The sequence below is a fragment of the Nuphar pumila genome, chromosome 7, assembly GCF_984573655.1.
Source record: "Nuphar pumila chromosome 7, dmNupPumi1.hap1.1, whole genome shotgun sequence".
NCBI classification, from domain to species: domain Eukaryota; kingdom Viridiplantae; phylum Streptophyta; class Magnoliopsida; order Nymphaeales; family Nymphaeaceae; genus Nuphar; species Nuphar pumila.
The window spans coordinates 91,012,535-91,034,193 of record NC_143255.1 but is presented as its reverse complement, the minus strand read 5'-3'; the positions used below and the strand labels follow the sequence as shown (position 1 = coordinate 91,034,193).

The 21,659-nt window shown below is 37.2% G+C and overlaps 2 protein-coding genes and 1 non-coding gene across 6 annotated transcripts; all 3 read left to right on the top strand.

Annotated features, from left to right (window-relative positions):
• Positions 1-595: 595 nt before the first annotated feature.
• LOC149832455 (uncharacterized) lies at positions 596-5,909 on the top strand. Of its 4 annotated transcripts, none has more exons than XM_090012462.1 (10): positions 732-855; positions 1,284-1,337; positions 1,429-1,498; positions 3,410-3,500; positions 3,585-3,655; positions 3,890-4,004; positions 4,204-4,288; positions 4,393-4,426; positions 4,525-4,656; positions 5,484-5,909. In XM_090012462.1, exons 2-10 carry the CDS (start codon positions 1,290-1,292, stop codon positions 5,582-5,584), a joined length of 747 nt encoding a protein of 248 aa, XP_089868588.1. In that variant the 5' UTR covers positions 732-855; positions 1,284-1,289; the 3' UTR covers positions 5,585-5,909. The 4 variants fall into 4 exon arrangements, with proteins under 4 accessions (XP_089868589.1, XP_089868588.1, XP_089868587.1 ...); XM_090012461.1 differs by having other exon boundaries at positions 4,525-4,719; XM_090012463.1 differs by lacking the exon at positions 1,429-1,498 and having other exon boundaries at positions 596-855.
• A 2,976-nt stretch (positions 5,910-8,885) lies between these two features.
• Positions 8,886-14,919, top strand: LOC149832453 (small ribosomal subunit protein eS6). The gene is made up of 6 exons (XM_090014493.1): positions 8,886-8,990; positions 9,095-9,159; positions 13,121-13,178; positions 13,261-13,369; positions 13,459-13,731; positions 14,370-14,919. Exons 1-6 carry the CDS (start codon positions 8,985-8,987, stop codon positions 14,606-14,608), a joined length of 750 nt encoding a protein of 249 aa, XP_089870619.1. The 5' UTR covers positions 8,886-8,984; the 3' UTR covers positions 14,609-14,919.
• On the top strand, positions 11,078-11,202 carry LOC149832454 (small nucleolar RNA snoR103). Its single transcript, XR_016433490.1, has one exon. It is a non-coding gene; the product is annotated as a small nucleolar RNA snoR103 (small nucleolar RNA).
• Positions 14,920-21,659: the final 6,740 nt, after the last annotated feature.

Genomic DNA, 21,659 nt, shown 5'->3' with positions numbered 1-21,659 from the left:
CTAGCTCAATTATAATTGAGTTCAGGTTGAGCACGAGCCAAGCCTTTTAGCTTGTTTGGCAAATTGGGGCGACCCTTCTCAAGACTATGCATTTTTTTATGTTGCAACAGACCCAAATCAGCTGTGCTTAGCTGATTAGGTTGGGCAGGGCCCAGTCAGCCAAATGCAGCCGGTGCCTGGCCCATTTTAGCCCATCGCGGAACCGCCCTGATCTCAACCTTGATCACAACCTACTTTGGACTAAGTGGCGATATTCAACATAGATCCAAATTCAAAACAAGTTCTGCTCATAAAAAATCGGATAGAATATCAGGCTAAGCATGAATCCATTTCACATCCAACCCGAATTAATCAAACATATTCACAATGGTGACGCTATCCAAATTCACATTGTAAGTTATAACCTGAAACAACGAAAGGCGTGAATCGGAACTTTGAGTCCGAGACAGACTCGAAAAAAATCCGATTCATCCCTGGTAAGACTTCCGAGTCTGGAGTTCACACCGCACGATCTGTTGCAGCAAAGGACATGAACGATATAATGAGAAAAGAGCCTCAGCATAAAAGATTTTTTCTTCCCCAAAATTTAAATTTCGTTGGATTCCCGTTTCCTTGCAGAAGCAGTGGGAGCGTTGAATCATCGGGACACCCCGTCCCCGACGGCTTCCACCTCCCCACCCTTCCCCGACGGCTTCCACCTCCCTTCCCCGACTGCTTTTCCCCCATCCTTTCCCTACGACTTCCACCCTCCTCCTCCGACTTCTTCTTCCCGTATTTCGTCGGATTCACTATCAAGGAGACTGAAACCTCCCATTTCGTCGGATTCACGATCAAGGACGAATACCACCGTTTTAGGTATGCTTAGATTTTAGTGGTTTTGCATTTTAATCTCTATTTCTTCGTTTTATGGAGTGAATGGATGATAAATTTATTTATTTTTCTTTTATTATGGTGAAATTATAAGGGTTTTGCATTGTAATCCCTATTTTTGGGATTTAACCAGTGAATGCACGTTAAATTAGTTTTTTTTTTCTGGTATACTGAGATTTTAGGGATTTTATATTTTAATCATTATTTTTTACAAATTATTGAGTGAATGCATGCTAGATCCCAATTATTTTTTTCAGGTATGCTCTGATTTTAAGGGTTTCTTATTTGAATATCTATTTATTGCAATTTATTGGACGAATGCATGCTAAATCCAAATTCTTTTTTCAAGTATGCTTAAATTTTAGGACTCTCCCTTTGTTTATTTTGCTAATGTAACCTCTCTCTCTCTTCAGGTGGGGATGGAGGAGTTGTACACGAAGCTTTATGACAAGTATCAGAAACTGAAGGTTCTTCTCTTCCCTTATCTTCACTTGTTTTTTTAAATGGGTTTTGATTATTTTTTTCACGTGATTCGCTCGATTGGTGGGGGTTGCTCAGACAAGGAAGTTTTCCGAATTGGAGCAATTCAACCAGGAGCAGAACACCAAATTCCTGAATTATGTATCTGGTAATCATCCATCTGCCAAATTTTGATGTTTCATTGTTTTCTTGGTTGATGACTTCGGTGATGCTCGATTGGATTTGGGTGGGTTTGAAACTTCGAATCAATGCAATCCCGTGTTTCTTAAAGATGATTTTACATCGCCATTCCTCTATTTTTTGGTTGATTTAGAGTCCATCATTGATTTAAATCCAGACTCATGTGAGAAATCTGCGGTGATTTGGGTGTTATCTCCCCCACAACATTATTGAATATCTTTAGGAAATGATGTTAGTGATAAAATATCAAAATATCAAAATGTTGTTATTTTGGAAAAAATGAGATATCACAATGCTGTTGTAATAAATTTAGTCCATTTTTTTTATTTTTGTCTATCCTTGCAGTTTGAACCCAATTCTTCTTATTATTTCACATATTGGTACCCTTTATGCCACTTTTATGTTCTAAAAAGTTTCTATTAATTTTTCTACATATCAGTGTCTTTTGTACTATTTTTACATTGTTTTAAAAATTTTAATATAATCTATGTGATGTGGGCACTTCTATTAGGCCCTTGTTTTGGTGTCGAACTCATACAAACACCATAGTCACCAATATTGACGATATTTTGAAAATATCATGATATTAATGGTATTTTCTGCAACAGCTGATAAAAATGTGAAAATATCATGATATGTCCAGGATATTGACAATAACATGAATACCATGATAGTATCGTGATATTTTAAAAATAACTTATTATTATATTTTGAGTATATATTTTTATTATTTGTTTCTTTTATATTTTAAAACTTTCCCAATTGTTTCTTTATATTTTCATAAGAAAATTACTAATATAACCAGTGTTGTTAAAAACACTCCTTGAGGCACGCCTCGCCTTGAGGCAGCCTATTAGCCGAGTCCTTGTGACATAGCATATAACTTAACACATATTTGAACATTTTGTAAAATGCAACATAATTGTGCACTTCTGCATTTGTGTTTTGACATTATATTATATAAAATCCACGTACCTAATTCTTTAGAAATGTTGTCATAACCAGTATCTACACCCACACTTGTGTAATGTACTATAATCTAATTTTGAAGGAGCAATTGAAAGCTGATTGGAACACCAAAAAGAGGGACTGCTCGAACTGATAAAGCAAGAACACTTTCCAGCCATGTCCTGTTGGTTGATCATAGCGGTATCATCGAAATGCTGCAAAAACCCAACATATATAAATGGAAATAGATTCACGTTGATACTAAATTGGTGGGTGACCACCTGAAAGAATGGTGTGTGTGGACCAGGTGAGCAAGGATGCAGCTCCATGGAACAGTCATCGGGCTGGATAGGTGGTGGTATCACACCCTTTTCAAAGGAACCATTGGTGACACTCTCATGTCATGTCCCTGTCCTGGAATTGGGACATATCCTTTGATCAATGGGTCCTTGAAAAAATATTCTTTCAAATTTTTCTTAAAAAATGTTGAGGACTTCCAGAGATTTATAATATTCTTAGAAATTATTTCATGTGGATAATGGGTGAGATTGATTTGTTGACTATTCTTTTAAAAAGGTTTACCTTGATAGATGTGTGTGAAGTTGAGCCTTTTTTATGCCACATGATGAACACTCCAGCAGGTCACCACCTGGGTTTAAAATAATTTATTTTTGTAATGTTCAAGATCAGATTGTTATTCATGTTTGATTTCTTGTGTGGCAAGGTCTCTTTTGAGGTCTAGTTGTTACAGTGCATATTAGAAGTTATAGGTTTCAATTTAGATCATTCATCAGTTTGTCTTTTGAATGGTATCATACTTTTTCTTTTCAATTAAAGCCACACAAAATGGAACTGTGAGCATGTTGTTAATATACTTTATTTCAGAATAAGTTGACTTTATATGCATTTTTTGGATCATGGTGCTTGACAGCTGCGGAAAACATGATTGAACATTTGAAAAATGAAAATGAAAGCTTGCAAGGACAAGTAAATGAACTGAAGGCTCAGGCAGAGGCCAAAAGGTACACATTTTAAAATCTTCGGTTTCTTTGAGTACTGAGATATAGGAGATGGGTCATTCTTAGCTCTATACTTATTGATTTCAGGTCAGAATTGGCTGAGCAAGCTAACAAGATTTCCGAATATCAGAATCTCTTATTGGAGGAGAGTGAAAAGAGTGAGGAAGCAGTTTGTGTTTCATATTTTTTTTTGCTGTATCTGAAAAACAATTTGTGATCTCATGCAAATTTCTCTGGGAGTTGTTACTTCTTAGAACATTGTTCAGCTGCCTTGCTTCGTCTTTTTGATGCATTCATACTCCCACTTTTAAGTACTAGAATTTGCTTTTTAATATCCGTTTTTTAGCTGGTAGCAGGCCATATAAACTGTCATGTTTCTGAACATTTTACAGGAAAAGAGCTTTCTGAAGAAGTTGATAAGCTAAACTGTCTACTGAAACTGGGAACCTGTGGCAACAATCATGCTGAAAAATTGTTGGAATCTCCATGTGATGATCTTCATATCAGGCAAGTATTTGTTTGACAAAACAGAAGCCAACTGTTTCTATGGCTTTTATAGCTTTGAAGGATTTCCCTGCCCTTGATATGTTCGCTTATGCTGGCACACATAATATTTGTTAAAAAATATAATTTTGAAAAAGTAATACAAAAAAACACAACAATACATAACAAAAGAAACTAATCACCTGTTTACCATCACCACCAGAGTGGATAATTCTTCGGTGAGAAAACCAGAACAATGTCTGCACGACAGAGCTTCATCTAAAGATGATGGTGGATCCCCTTATAAGGTAGGCCCACATATGATCCAACTTCAGGAGAACTCATAGAGATCGATCTTTCTTTTTCCTTTTCTAGTTCCATGCTGCCTTTGACTCAAAGCTGTATGTTTCAGGTGGCTGGCTGTAGATTAAGCACGGTCAGCACAGGTATGCATGAAGAGAAAAACCAATGTTCGCCTTGGTGGCACTGTTTGATAGAGTAATGATCGCCTTTAAACAATGCTAATGACATTGTGGAATTTTAGGGAATGTAGCACCAGATCCTTGTCATGCCGATTGCTTATTTCAGACTCTATTGAAAAGTTTGGTTGGCATGAACTTCTCCTCTGTCAAACAAAAAGATGGTCTGCAGCTTTCTGTTTGCCACAGATTAAGTGGTAATTGCCTGAATGGAAATCTTACTCCTCTGTCACCTGATAGCATACGTGATATACCATCCAGTTAGTAAGCAAACAACCTGAAGAAATATTTATTCTATTGGACCTACTCTCAGCATCTCTAACTATGTTTTCTAACAGTTGGATTTCAACAGCAGTCTATTAGTATATTGTCAACTAGTATCTGTTTGATGATGTTTTCTTATTTCTCTTATGTGGTCTGATTTGTATATGATTCTCGATTTTTATTTTTCTTTGTCAATGATGGATATAATTCTTCAAAATCAGATTCTCCTTAAGATGTATCAGATTCAACTTTGTTTTGAGTCTATCTTGCTTTTATAAGATTCATTATACATCTATAAGCACAAATACACACATGCGAACACGCACATGTATGCCTACCAGTATCCGTTGAACAAGCAATGGGGGTGGGTACCCTGAGTGGGCTGGGACCAACCCTTGTTATCTTTTACCTTGATGGGAAACAGTTTCACAATGGGGTGGTTGAGGTCCCTATGGAGGCATGCCCACGAGTCCTTCCTGGCCAGGAAATCCTGCTCAGGTGGTTTCCCCATTATCAAAACACGCACACACACACATTTATCCCAAGTTTTTGTCTCGTAACTATTCCTTCAGTGTCATTGTGCTGCATTGGGTTATTGACTAAGCACACTTCATTAATCAGGAGTGTGAATAACCACAAGACTAGAAAATGGATTAGCTATGTGACAGTGGATTGAGCAGTGGTGAAATTTGAACAGTGAACAACGATTGTTTTGTACCTGGCAACACCATGTGATATTTTTGTTAATGACTTGTTGCAGGATACACATTCAGTTTGACATGGATAAAGAAACAGGGGATAGGGGATGCAGGTGCAGATGATGAAATTCTGTATCAAGCTTCTTCACTGGGGACATTTTAGAGGATAGCTCCTGAGTGGATGAGGGACGATCTTATCTTCACTACACGCATGTGTCCACTTTTCTTTGAGAGGATATCTAAAGTTATCCAGCTACATAATTGATACCAAGACATCTAAAACATTGACAGCTCAAAAGCTGTTTATGTTGTAGATTTATATATATTTTCTGTATATCATGTATTTTAGGTCAAGGGATGAGATCAACGCATCTTGTTTAGTTTCACAATTCTAATTTTGAAGACTCGAGATCATTCCACATTTGTAACTCGATGAACTTTTCGCAGCTGGGCTCGTTACATGGATCAGAGTTGCTACTGCTTCTTTATTTGTGTTTGTTAGAGAGCTGTCTTGTTTTTTTTTGGTTTATCCATATTAGGGTCAGGTTTTCTCTGCAGGAAAAGGTTCAGTGGCGGGTGTCAGGTTCACTTATTTTCATGTTCTAGTAACTATGTACCTGATGAAGTAACCTCTTCTGAACTAACCTTGTTTGTGTACATCATTGCAATGAGTTACTGTAAGCCTAGGGTAGTGGTCTTAACCATAATGTGGACTAGCCTTGGTTACTATACCCAAAATTGTATCTAGTGAAGAATGTGTATATATCCAATGTCAATTTCAGTTTGATACTAGTGATTTTGGAAGGTGACAGAAAATATAATCAAGTTTATGAAAGCAAAGGTTTCAAGTATGCTTGTGTCCCACAGAGTTTTACGCTTTCAGGAGAGTGACCATAAGTACAACAGGCAGAACAAGCATGGCTAGGTCTTTGTTCTTGGGGGCAGTTTCTCCATGTAAATATTAAAAAAAAAAGTATGCTTGTATCCCATGTGGTATACTACCATAAAAAATTAAGAACAACGTGTCATTCCTGATTGGACAAAAAACAAGAACAAAAGGATTAGGCGCTACAACCATAGTTGCAATGAAACACTATTTGGCCTTGCGTACCCCGGAACCCTTTTCTGAATGTTTAAGTCATTGCAAGTATAATTCGTTTATGAAAAGTCAGGTATGTTTCTAAAAGCATAAGAAATTGGTGTTGCACTTTTCTAATATGGTAAATTTCAGAATATGTGATAAAAATAAGGAATAAGTAACCTACTACTAAAATTGTAAATGTAAACTACTATTTTATTCTCTACGTTTCCTCCTCTTCCATCTACAATGAACTTTACATTCAAAGATTGTTCTACATTTTTTATTTGGTTATTATCTTGAAATATTTGGCTTTTGCATATAGCTTGAGATGTTGGTCCATTGCTATAGCTATAGCTATAGCTTATAGATGGTGAAATTATGCAATAATATGATTTTTAAAGTTAGTTTCTTTTTTTTTTGCTCTTATTCTCCAACACTTTTTATTTCAATATATGTGATGTAATTATTTTTACAAGCTAAATAAGTCACACTTAATTTTCAGAAACTGGTATCATTGTCACGAAAACCAAAACCACTTACTAAAATATCGCATCAATGTCTATTAAAAACTCGCACCAAAACGTTTGACGACAAAATTCAGTTAAAAACGTACCCGAAACTTTTGAGGGCTTTGAGTACCGGTACCTGTACCCAGTCACTGGCAACCATGACTAAAACCACATGATTTAAAAGATCAAGTTCGCTAACTACGTAGCGTCTTGCTATAGACATTTCAAGGGAGCCATTTGATACAAACTTTATTAAATTACTCTAAAACCAACTTCTCTTACCCATTGTAGCTTGGTCTTTCTGTGGATTCCTCTACTTGGGTTGTCACTTGGTTGGGTACAGGGGTGTCAATGGGTCTAGTTTACCTGGACCCGACCTGGACCAAAGGGTCCGGGTATGGTGATAAATGATAAGATCAGATTAAGACCCAGATCTGGACCCAAAGGTCTGATTAATAAATGGATCCAGGTATAGTTTGTGAAATTTTATTAAGACTTGCAATTTTTCAATATAAGAATGATCAAAAATAATTTTTGGGCATGGTATCATGTCCTGGTCTGGTTCATATAGATCTTATCGGTTCCGGGTATGATTTCTCTTATAGTGGACCCGATACCATGCCTGAAAATCGGGTTCAAGTCTGATTCTACCTAGGTCCGAACCAAACCATCCTTAGTTGGGTATCAACACAAATAATATTTGGCATCATTTTAATGCCTATACCCAGCTATTCGGGTTTGGGTCTGGTACCCGGCACAAACCCAACCCATTGAGCACCCTATCCTCTACATTTGGGCAGTACTAGTGCTACTATCATCTTGTCCACCCAAGATCAAGACAGGAGCCAGGAATCTGAACTAGGGTGGGCACAAACTCTAGTGCTGGGAAATGAGATGAACAACTTACCATTTTGCTCGGCTCGACTCAGTAATTGAGTTAAGCAAGCCAAGCTCATCTAGCTCATTTAGGTAAATGAGCCGAGCACGAACACGACAAGCTCGATTGGCTTGACTTGTATAGGTCATTTTACATACCATATATTTTTACATATATTATATACGTTTTATACATGAATTAAACATATATTTACATGTATTACACATTTATTTTATATATTATGAAGCTTTAAAAAACAAATTTTTTTACAAGACGAGCCAGCTCGTTATTGGCACGCAAAGAACAGGGGTCTAGCCTTAACGAGCTAAGCTAGAACAGTCTAAGCCCAGCATGTTTACCCAGTCCTAGCAAACCCCTCCATTGAAGGGATTGTTGGGTTGAGAGAGCGAAAGAGTCATCGGGTAGGGAGGGGGGTTCATCACTGGGTCAAAGTGGGCACTGCCCACCCTTGACCTGAACCCCTTATTAGGGAGTTTTTGGGTCAGTGGGCACGTGCCCACCCTGACCTCAATGTGGCTCCCCCACTGCTCAAGGTATCTCTAATTTTTTTTTTTTTGAGTTTTTATTGGAAAATCTCGAAACTAAAATAAATAAAAAAATAAGAAATTAAGAAAGTAGTACAATTTTGTAAATGCTTTTTCCATAGGTTTCGCTGATAAAAATATGACTATCACGTTGACATCGCAATAATTTCAAAATATTGCGATATATTGAATGCTTCACTGGGTCGAGAAAAATTGACCCAGATCCACACTGTAATCCGCTTCACTGTGTTCGGATTCCAACCGCCACAGATGTCAGACCAGAACTCATTTAAAATCCATGGATATGGAGCGCGTTGAGTCTGGATCCGACTCGCTGGCATCGCCGTTTAGAGAGAAGGGACATTTTTTACATTAAAGGCAAAGCCAGGGTTACAAGAAAACCCTCGCTCGCTCCTCCCCGTGGCTATAAAAGCCAAAACCCTAACATCGCTTCCGCCACTTTCCCTCAGTCCTCATCGCTCTGTGGTCTTCGTAGGAGGCGACGGCGAGGCTCTTACCGCCATTGCTCTCGGTGGAGAAATCTCCCGAAAATGAAGGTATTCTTTAGATTTCCCGTCGGATCCCGGCGACATGCCGTACGATTTTGCCCTAATTCTTGTCGGCTTTTGGGTTTCCTACTTCTTACCCTCTTGTTGTGCAGTTCAACATCGCTAACCCTACCACTGGTTGCCAGAAGAAGCTGGAAATCGATGATGACCAGAAGCTGTGAGTCCTTTTTTTTTTGCGTTTTCTGGTGTATTTCGTGCTTGAACGTCGTTACTTCACAAAACCTAACTCGATCTCTGCGTATGGCTGATTCACAGATGAGAGAAAACCTTATTTTTTGCTTTGTATTATGTATCTGATGTATTACCGTGTGCGTTAGTGGTCTTTGATGGATTGTTGATTCTTTTTTGTCTCCTCTCTTTCTCTCTCAATCCGAACTATTTTACTACTTTGTTTTTTTGCTATGACGAGAAGCTATTATGTAATGAAACTGAAGGACTTATTTAAGTGTATAATAAAGGGAAACATTAAATAACGGCGTGAAGCCTGTGAGCTTGAAAAATACTCGCCAGTGGTTGCTATTTAAGAACTTGAGGTTTCAATTATTCAATTGACGGTGGGAAGATTATGGTCTTTTGCATAGCAAGTCATAGATTCAGAATATGTAGTTAGCTCTTATGAAGAGATTGCCAAAGTACGATATTTGATTCTGGGCAGTCTGCATTCTGAGGGTGATTAGTGAATGAAGAGGATACTAATCGATATTAGGTGGTTTCGGTGGGTTGGAGGGTCAAATTTTCGAATTCTATGTTGTTAATTGTTCCTGCAACAGGTTTATGGGTGGATTGTCTTTTTGTTGTGCGTGCGAGATTGTCTGTTGTTCTTGGTGAACATGGCATGATTGACCGTGTAGTGGTTTTGATTGCTTGACTGTGTGAAGTGGGCACCGGGTATGTGATGCTTAAATGTATAGTCTGGAGGTGCCCTGCTGAAAGTTGCTTATGTCACTTTTCTAAGTTTGTTAACGTCCACTTAGTTTTTTATGTTATTTTGTCCGTGAACTTTGCCATGCCATCAGTTTGCTGATGACAACTTAATGTTGAGAGCTAGCCTAGAGGTATATAGAGATCGAAACTTTCTTTCATTGATTTGAAATTATTTATTATTGTATTTGTAGGATTGTTTGGGGCAAGAGAATTGGTTTCTGAAAGCTGAGTTCATTAATGCTTTGTTGCTTCTTGTTCTTTGTTGTGATTGTAGAATTCTCTTGTTGTTCCACACAGAGCAAACCATATGTAGTTGGTTGCAGTGTCATAGTTGTGTGATTTTGATAAAAAGAAGCTGCAGGATTATCATGACCTAAATAAACTGCAAGCTTGACATGGCATGAAGGAAAATTGAGATGCAAAATTCTTTATCGAAGCTTGTGACCTTGGTTAATCTTTTCTGTCCTGCAGGGGTTATTGCATACCGCCATTAGTAGCAGAATTTGCATGATAGGCCTTCATATGCATATCTTTGAGAATGCATTTTATTTGGTATATGATTTGGATATAATAATGATTTTCCTGTCTTTTCCATCATTCATATTCTTAGAGTTTGGATTTCAGTGAAATGCTTTTATTGTGACAATAATACAATTCTTTGTTTATTTGTCAATCGCTGTTCTGGAAATTTCCCCATGACTGGTAATATCAGCACCAGGCATGTTCTTGAAGATTTGGAAAAGCAGTTTTCCAAATATTTTTATTGCACACTTGGTTAATCAAATGGGATTTTGTGCAATACCCATCTGAAATCATACTTGGTTAATCAGATGGAATTTTGAGCAGTACCTATAAAAAATCATACTTCTGTTCACATGTGGTTGCTGTTTATTTTTGATAATTACAAAGTATGTGCTGGCATGTGATTTACTTACACAACCACCCTTTGTAGGTAATCTTGTTCTTGTTTTTTTGGTCATTGACTTGTTATCAGTATCTTTTTGGATCTTGGTGCTTTATTTAAAAAAAGTGTTTTGCTTAGATTTGATAACAAACTTTGTATTTGTGTGATTCTAGCTACCATGAATTGTGGATTTCATCGAAGATGTTTTTTAATGTTTTCAAAAGGTGTCCTAATTCTTGGCAGACACACTTTAGATGTGTGCTTGCTGTAAATGTGGACAGAAAGCAAAAATTCAATTTTTTTGGAGGTTTTGGTGGTCTTTAGGTGGGCATATAATTAGTAATGGTGCCCATAAAGTACCACCACACATATTCTCAAAATACATACTTTATCACCAACGGTGTAGTCAACTCTTATGTATTGGAGTGATAACTTTTTTTACCATGTAATGAGCATAGATTCTGCACTAGCTATTCTTGCACTCTTTTTCATGTTTATCTTAAATGATTAGGAATACAATACATATGGTCTGCATCTGTTTATAAGGATATTAGGATGATTTCTAGTATTATTTGTCCATTGTATTGAAGGAGTTGACTTGGCATTCTATAGAGCTTGCTTTTTGTGAACTCCTGCAACCAATCTGCCTTTCACTAGGATTACCTGGGGCATATTTAGCTGATGTAGAAGTAGCTGGTGCATGTCCAAGTTGGTAGAGTTTTTAATAGTTACATATAAGTAGTGTCTTTTTCACCAAAAAATGTGAAAAACAATGTAGAATCACTTCCTTCCACTCTCTTGACAACACTTTCATCATTCAAAGGATGACTCCCCACTAATCATTGCAGTACTATCAGACTAATAACATCTATCAAAGTCTCTACTCACAACATGGACTTCTTCAAGCTTTGACTGCCTTATCAGAGACTCAAGCCAGGCCTACGAGCATAGAGTGGTGACTCTTATCCACTTCGTAGCTAATCTACTCTTCTTCAGAGCAAGCAAGTGTGGAGCAGCGGAAGCAATGGGATACGACTGACCTTTATAATGCTAATTTTCTGGATCCACCAGGTTTTTGAGGAAGTGGTGGTTTTAAATCCTTGAGACATCATGCTCGCTCTGCGTTGTACCGAATGGCCCCACAAGAGGTCACACCTGTCCACAAGTATGGGATCAAAATCGATTCAGAAAAAAATCCGAGCAATTAGAGACCTCCTCGCTGGAGACCCAGTCTTGGCGCTGTTGTTGGGGACATAAGTTGGACACATCGTTACAGGCAAGTGCGCAGAGCCTAAGAGAGACCTATGTTATGTGGGATAGGAGTCAAATCAATGTTAGGGAGCCCAATCTGTCTTTTACAATCAATGAGTGATCAGCCATGGATTCAACTGTTTGAAAGCCCCATGGCTTGCTTGGAAAATGTTCCTACGTTTCTAACCTCTTATTCTCCTCCAATCTCCGAGCTCTTTTTGGATCGAAAAGTTAAAGCTCAACTAGGACAGTTCTTCCCTCTGATGGATAGGTTGGGATCCACACCAGTTTCCCTTGGGGATTTATTGGCTCAAGAAGACGACAATCAACATGAAAGAGTTGTCTATTGCCTGAGCCGAGTGTCTTCTTCGAGAAAAAAGTTATTCGATTAAGTTTTGGCACTAGTTTAAGTTTTTCATATGTAAATAAGCTGATATACTATTGTGAATTGTATGTCATGGGGAATCTTGTATGTACTATATTTACAAAAATGAAGCCATCTAGTATTTTGCTTTCATTGCCCACCAAAATATAATCTACTCCCTAGCAGTGATCATTTCTTTCTTAACACAAAATAGAAAAGGATGTGAGACCTGCTTTCTATTGTTTCAGCCTTGTTTCTGATGTTGCACTAGAAAACATGTTGAAACAAAGTCCACTGGAACTGCAGCATGTTTCCTACATATGGATACTAAGCAGCTTTTTGACATATTCATCTAACTTGGATGAAGTTATGAATCTAGATTATGAAATATGTGGATGATCTCTATCTGGTTTAAAGCTCCATATTTTGTTTCAATGTTTTTTTTCCTTTTTATTGTTTGGAATGCTGATTGGTGGTGGACTAGTTAGTGAAATTGTGAAGTAATTGTTGTTTTGTCTCCTTAGCCGAAGTCTGCTTGTCTTGGAATAGGTGATGTCAATTCTTCATAGTCTGCATGCTTAAGACACTCTTGTTCTATATATTACTCTATTCAATGTAGACATTTTTATGATAGTATTTGTTTCTACGGCTGCTAAAACTTCTATACTTTTGCAGTCGGGCATTTTTTGACAAGAGGATCTCCCAAGAGGTTAGCGGAGATGCTCTGGGTGAGGTATGATTCTATAGCAATCTTCCATGCCTGCCATTTTTTGATTCTTGAGATGAATTCATGCTTATGATTGTTATGCTTTCAGGAGTTCAAGGGATATGTATTCAAGATCATGGGTGGATGTGACAAGCAGGGTTTCCCCATGAAGCAGGGAGTACTAACTCCTGGCCGTGTTCGTTTGTTGCTGCACAGGGGTAAATCTTCAGCTTCATGGTTTTAAGTTTGTTAATCATTGTGTGCCAAATAAGGCTGATCTGGATTGGTCTATGCAATCATTGAATAGGAACACCTTGCTTCCGTGGATATGGAAGACGCAATGGTGAGCGCAGGAGAAAGTCTGTCCGTGGTTGCATTGTTAGCCCTGATCTGTCTGTTCTGAACTTGGTCATTGTGAAGAAGGGTGAGAATGACCTTCCTGGACTGACGGACACAGAGAAACCAAGAATGAGGGGTCCAAAGCGGGCATCAAAGATCAGGAAGTTATTCAACCTTTCCAAGGAAGATGATGTACGGAAATATGTCAACACATACAGGAGGACATTTACCAGAAAACCAGGTGCTGGTTTATTTTCATATAAATTTGGTTTTATCGTGATTTTATTGTTGATCTTTCATAATTAGCAAATTTATGTTTTTTTTGAAAATTGTGTTTGTATGTTTTTCCTATATTAGTAAATTAGTTTAAGTGGCTTATTGTTGCTTCCCCTGCTGTTGCTTTTCCAACTGCTAACAGTAGTTGCTTGTAAAATGCAGGTGAAGTATGAATTGGTTGTTAGCATTCACATGCCGCTGATGTCATTATACATTTATAACTATTAATCAGCTCATGTTATCGATCCTATATTATCTCCATATTGTATTGCTGCTCATGTTATTGATCATTAGCATTGTATTCTGCAAAAACCGTCATTGCCAGTTGTTTGTGAAGATTGTGATCATTACGTCCGTCACACGCCACAAGATTATCAGCTTATTGTGTGATTAATTATCAGTCCTAATTGTCCCTTGCTGCTGCAGTCATCATCGCCCAAATGTTCTTAGTGTCGTCATTTGTTTGCATGAATGTTAGCACCAGAATCAACTTACTGTTCTCCTCCATTATTAATGTGCCGTGGGGGATAGACTGTGTAATATGGTGCATGATCATCTATGGTTGTGTTCTGTTTGATGGTGGAATAATTTGTTACTTGTCAGGTAAGACTTGCAGCAAGGCTCCAAAGATCCAGAGGCTTGTGACACCACTGACTCTTCAGAGGAAGCGAGCTAGGATTGCGGAGAAGAAGAAGAGGATCACCAAAGCCAAATCTGAGGCTGCAGAGTATCAGAAGCTGCTGGCAACAAGGTTGAAGGAGCAGCGTGAGCGCAGAAGCGAGAGCTTAGCAAAGAAGAGGTCCAGGCTTTCTGCAGCCTCAAAGCCATCTGTTGCAGCTTAGGCTAGCCATAATCTTTCACTAGAGGATTTTGTTTGGTCTAGGATTTATGATTTTAGAGTTTGAACAGTCTCTGCTATGATTTTGAGGTGATTTTTTTTGGATTATATTGAATTTCAATTTTGTATCTGAAAACATGAGCTTGCTATTGACTCATAAAATTCTGGGCCTAAGATTGATCTTTATATTTTATTCCATCGGTGCTTATTTATGCTTGCCCAAGCTGGTTGACAAGTGACATAAATATCGGGAATATTTTGAGAATCACATTTTTGTGAGATTTTCAAAATCTTGATATTATTGCGAGATTTTTAAAGCCTTGCTTTTAATGTCATGATATTATTATCAGGGTTTCATCACAGTACCATCATATATTAATATTTTAAACAATTTGCATATTTTTATTTTTCTTAATTATCAATATCCCAAGCATGGAATTTTGGGAGGGATAAAGGTGCTAATTCACCCGGGGTAGATCCAGTGGTCGGGCCATACTCACATTAGCGATTTTCTGTGTTTTTTGTTGCCTCAATACTTTGTAATTACTCAGGCCTGCTTTCTCCTAACCATGCCTCTACTTCAACTCTTTACAAACTGTAAGATTGGCTATCTCGAATTCCTTATTAATGCATCCCTGCCTTCAACGTATTGGATTTCAGCTTGCATCTGAATGCTATTTGTGCAATCATACAGCTGAGTCAATTGATCGCCTCTTATTATGTTGTACAGTGGCCAAAGTAGTTTGGTGTCATGTATCCCAACATTTTGGACTCTCTTTCCATCCACGCTCTAATCTATCACCTAGCTGATCAGTTGATTTTCAGTTGCTTGTCAGGTACCTCTGGGAGTCCAGGAATCTTCATATTTCAGAGCTCCTTCCCTTGTTGATCGCACATTGTTGCTAATGTGTTGAATTCCATGAGGCAGCAAATTCTACTTGTCTTGGCTTAATTGGTTACGTGCTTATAACCGGAGATCACCTCATGGTTGGGTACTCCTATCTATCTTCAGCGTGTGTTATAACTACTGGGAGTTTCCGAGTTTGGTTACACAGTCAGAAATAGTTTAAGGGTGATTCCTGCAGTTGGGATGATTTTCACATTCACCAGGCCATAATGTTCGAGAATGGTGTTCGATAGGGAAAATTTTGACTAATCTCAATCTTCAAGGATCGGCATTGAGTTTTGTAGATGTGATGTGCATGCTATATCTAATGCTATAATCAATTGGCGCAGATACTCAATCATTTAGGATGATATTCTTTATCTCATCCGATCATTTGATGCACTTCTCTGCAGGTGGATTCTGAATACATGTAATTTAATTCCTAGGCACCTAGCTAATCTTAGTGTTTTGGGTTCTAACTTCTAACAGGATGTGGAAGGACAAACCTCCTGATTGGTTTCCTTCTATGATATCTGATCTCCTGTGTCTTTGATTTGTATCTGTCGGGGTTTGCTTGTCTATAAAAAAAATCAATATACCAAGATCTTGGCCCACAAGGGCTCTCCTCATCCGTAGGGGTGACTTGTGAATTTCACGAAGTTGACAGGACATCACAAGTTCGAAACCTACGGATGGTGAGTTGTTAATCTCTCTCTCTCTGTGTGTGTGTGTGTTGTTTTGGAGTTGTACGGGAACCACACAATACAGCTTTGCTTCTCAACTATGGCCCGAAATTGACATAAGAATCTATGTCTTGCATTCTTTTCTTTTCGTTTCCTTTCCTGTTATTATTTTGGTATCCTATTTGGTATTGCTGCATGCCTTCCATTTCTAAACAATGTAAGTTTGTGTTTCTAATCTTGACGATCAGCTTCCCTGTTCACTTGTTTTTTTTTTTTAATTTTAATACCCTCATTAAACTGCAAGTATGTTCTTGGTCATTTTTTTTCTGACTGTTTGGATAATATGTTTCTTTTTTGAGAGAAGGATAATGTGGTTTTAAATGTTGGATGTTTTCTTTTTGGATTGTTGGAGATGCATAGTATAATTCTGTTGCAAAGAGCATGTTGTAGAAAGATAAGATGCTGGGGACATCAAATTATGATAAAAACTCTACCTGTATGAGTTATATAAACGATTGAGGAGAGATTTGGTCAAACTTGCCATTCTGTTAGAAAAATAGCATACCATTCGTTTTCCCTAAATTTCTGAATGCACATTGCTTAAACTTGCCAATCAAAAAAAAGAAAATGGTGGTTGTGCTGCATGCAAGCATCCACAAATACCTCAAAGAACGATTCTGTCCTGTCTTCTTTTTTATTATGCAGTTGAACCAATAAAAACAGAACTATTTTATGCATGGAATATGGCTCCAGCTTGCCTTTTTCGATATGGTGGATACATATGGTTCCAGCCGCAAACTGATTTTGCAAGATTACCGTTTAGATTTAGAGCTGATAAAAATTTCACTTAAAAACAAACAAGCTACAATCTTGCATGATTTCATTATAGTTGTAGGGTAAGTGATACAACATGAATCACGGAAAATGATGATTGACTTATATGCTCTAAAGAGTAGTTTATGATCTACGTGAGTGGTAATATGGACGAAGGCATAGAAAATTCAAAGCAGATTGTTAACAAAAAGGTTACAAAGGCATGACCTGGATTTATGGTGTCAGGAATTGTCATGTTCGGGTTCACAAGTCTTATGGTTGAGTTTGTGTGTGTATATATATTTATATATGTATTGGAAGAACTCAAAGAAGTATATAGGAGCAATCCTGATGCTTTCTTGAAGCAAATGTATAAACTATGTGATCAAGTTGATGAAATCATCATATGGATTGAAACAGCCTTCTCAAAAATGTTCTGAAGCTTCCAAAAAAAAGCATGGAATGATTGTGGTTTTATTAGGCCTGCAATGGTCTGTTTTTTCTCACATTTCTTTTATATCAAATGAGGCCGAAAAAATGTGTTTACATGGTCACAAACCATACATGTATGCTTGAGCCTCATTAAGGCTTGCCTTGCCGTCTAGGCCGTGTTGCTTAACAGGAACTGGACCTTTCACTTCTTCTAGAATCCCCTCAAGTGTGGATGGAGCACCTCCCTTCTCTTTTGCAACCTCGTCTTTGGTGCATCACTATAGCTTAGCACTTGAGATACATTGTTGCAGTTGTGTTGTGGCTGAAGTAAGGTCAACCTGCACTGCCCTGAAGTGCTGCTGTATATCCCAAAGGATGTTTTCTACTTCTTTGGCATATGTGTTACCATAGGCACTTCACACATCTGGCTAGGTGGGTTGGTGTAAGACATTCAAGTTGAAGGATATCGTGAGTTCCATATCCGTGGTGTTTGTCCCTTGCCTTATGGCCAAAGCAGTAGGCTTCCTGGTGGGCAAGGGGGGCACCCAAGGGGTTTTAACTACTTGGGTGGTGGCCGTATGGCAGAGCGTCAATCTCTTCAGAGCCCCACCACCTGAACTGGCGAGGTTCCCGTTGATAAGTATAAAAAAAAGAAAGTGTAACCATAGGTGCTTTCTAACAAAAAACTGTTTTGCCCTATCAAATGTTGCTATTAAGATGGACCCTCTTTTTTACAACAATAACTAGCCAAAGTTGAATTCAAGAAAGTTTCAAGTCCTAATCTTACAATAGGTTAACGCTGATACTGATATTTTATGTAGGCTCCACATGTGATGAGAAAGTCTAGAATATTTTTATTTTTGGTTGGACCAGAGAAAAGTTTCACAACTCGGTTGTTCTTTGTTCAGGAAAATGCAGGAGGAACATTGCACTTTCCTTGATTTATCCTGTTGAGAATTTTCTTGACCTTTCTGATATTTTTTCGTTTTTCACTAAATTATTTTACCATTTTGACAAGGTTTAGGACCTTGTACTTCAATTCTCCTGAAATCTGAATTGCGTCCATGTGCCTCTTGCTTCTTTACGTCAATGGTTTTCAAACCAACTTAGGTTTTGTGACTTTGCTCTCCCCTGGTTTCTTATAGATCCGTTAGTCATAGAGTTCATTATCTTTGAGCTCAATTTTATGAAAGCCAAATGCATCCACAATAGTTTTGACAAACTTCATCTCTTGAATTACTTGTGGGTGAATTGTTTAGTCTTTTGTTGCTTCCATGTTTCTTATCTCATGGTTTATTAAACGGCTTCCTTGTGTATGAAGCTGCGTGTATTACCATGTTTTATACTTTTAATGGTTGAATCGTATTTAAGTTAATGTATTGTCTTATTCTTGCGGAGCAGAACAATATGGGATCAAAATGAGGCCAGATGAGAAGCGCCCCTTTCTTGACTTTATCAAAAGGTACAACCTTCAGATGGAATGCTTTGTCATTGGAGCCAATGAATGTGTGAGTCCTCTTTCTGAGAAACTTTTGAATGGCTAAATTTCGTGTGGTTTACATTCAGGTCTTCCATATGAGGATTTGAAGGCAGTGCTGTCAACATCAGAAGCCTTGCTGGGTTTCGATCAGCCTGGAGGAGTCTTTGTATGCAGGTCTTCCATATGAGGATTTGAAGGCAGGTCTTCCATATGACTATTACAGAGATTGCAAAAGATTTTTTAGTCATCAGTCAGAGCTGAAATTTACACAGTTTGTACAGAATTTTGTAAGCTTTTCGATTCCATAAATCGTTCATAAAAAATCATCTAAACAAGGGAGTTACAAATGATTTAGTGCATACCTAAACTTTTTTATTTCGACTATCACATAACAGAGCTTAAAATTTCACAAAAGCTGTAAAATTTTGTTACCTTTCCAACACAATAAATCTCTCATAAAAACTTCTTCGGATGATAAAGATACATGTGATTTAATGGTCGGGTGTCAGGCCAAAAATACATATTTACAGAAAATAAGTATTCGGGTGGGCCAAAATAGGCCACCCGAATTCATATTTTCAATTTTTTTTGCATGAACAAGTTGAGTAAAATCATAAAAACATCATTACACTATTTTTAACTAATCTACCATAAACAAATCTCATTTTTGCAGCAGTTAGGCTAAAAAACAACGCCGTCTCCTGGAGCCTATTTCCTCATAAATAGTTTCAGTAAATTTTGCAATAAAGCATATAAAAATACATATTTTTTTATAACAAAAATAATAAAAAATTAAACTAATTGCTACAGTACATTCACATCAATATTGATTATAATTTCTAACTAAAATTTGTAGAAAAATAATTAGATATTACACATATTTTTCAAAATTTATAGATTTTATTTCTGACAATCGATAGAATGCATACATAGTTCTTTTTCATTTTTAATTCAATAATTTGGCTACTTTTGAGGGTAAATCGATTTCTTCTAGGGGAAATCAAAATAAACTCCTTTTTATTAAGTCCAACATTAGTTCTTATGTAAATCCTTTTTTTTATTCTTTTATCAAAGTTTGAATTGAGTTCTTAAACCTGATTTTGAAGAAAATATTTTTTAGAGGGGGTTTTCTTTCGAAGACCCTCTCTAACTTATATTTTGACACCCTACACTGAACTCATGTGTGGGAGACATGGTATAGGGTTTGTCCTTATGAAAAAATCGAAAGAACTTGTGCTTACAGGTTTTGATTTATGCGTAGAGAATAGAACCCCTTACATTTTTTACGAAATTGACTCCTATGAACCGGCTGCCCAACAAGTACAGTGGCCTTGCCAACAAATTCTTACATTCCAGCAACTCACGTGGGTGTCCTCTTTATTAGGCTAAGAGGGGATGCACAAGAGATACGTAGGGAAGAAGGAAAAAGAAAAAAAGGAATCAAGCGAGCAAAGGGAGAAAAGAGAGAACAAAGAGGAAAAAAAATTTAAGGGTGCAAATAGCAGGGGGGCGTGACCCCTCCTCTACTTTTATAATGCTAAGGCGGTTAGGTCAAAGGCTGGGCTAACCTTAGCCCTTGATCTAATCCTAATTCTACTTTCCATTCCTCTTAACTCTTTACTTCCTTTTCTTCTTTTTTTTTGTGTCCCATTTTAGCTAACTTAGGATATAACATTTATTTCATACATATGTTTTAATATATATATATATATATATAATCATATAAGTAGAATAGCCACATGGGCTGGTCGAGCCTCCTTGGGGTTGGCCTCTTTCCAAAAATCAAAACTCAAACTTGCTTGCTTGGCAAACAAGTTTGACTATTCTTGCTTTTATTATTATTATTTTTCCTTTCTTTTTTTTTTCCATTGCATTTCTATTTCTTTTTAGTCTAGTCATCCCCCTCCTAGAACCATTTAGGAGGGGATGCCCTTCTCTCCTTGGGAGCTACTATATGAGAAAAGGCAAGTTTTGACTTTTCAAAACTTATCTTGGTTTTTGGTAAGTTTCAAAGTAACTTGATTTTAAAGTTTGATTTTTATTTTAACCTTTTTAAAGTTAAAATGGAGTGTCACATAGGATGGGACGGCCCATCTATGGACTCCTACACTTTCAATAAATTTAATTAAGTCTAAATTTTTATTTCACTTAATAAATTTTTAATTAATTAAATTTAGAATTTAGAATTCAATTCTTTCAAAAACTAAAATTTAGAATTAAGTGAAATGACACTAAATGAAATTTAAATTAGGTTTAAATGTAGGTGCATGTCTTCTTATTGTAAATTTTGGATATATTCATTATTTATTTTTCTTTGCTAAAGATTTTTGAATTCTTCAGAAATAATTTCTGAAAAAAGGAATTCACTAGGGTCGATGAGACCCCTGGGCGTGTGAGTGTATTTCAGACACTTAGAAATTGTTTTTTAGTCTTGCATACCCTATAGCATAACACTTAACTCAAATTAACATTTTTAATTTATCACACAATAAGAAAATTGGGAAAATTTATAAAAAAATCCTCAAAAAATCGTGGGTATTACATCCAACTCTCCTAAAAGAAATCATCCTCTAAATTTGGTTAAGGTTACATACCGAATAGGTGTGGATGCTTTGCTCTTATTTCTGCTTTTGGCTCTCATGTACATTGTTCGAATCTATGGTGTTGCCATCGAATCTTCACTAAAGAAATCATCTTATGTCATAGCACATGCTTTCGTCGATCTACTATCTCAATGGGATGTTATTCGAGAACTGAAGCA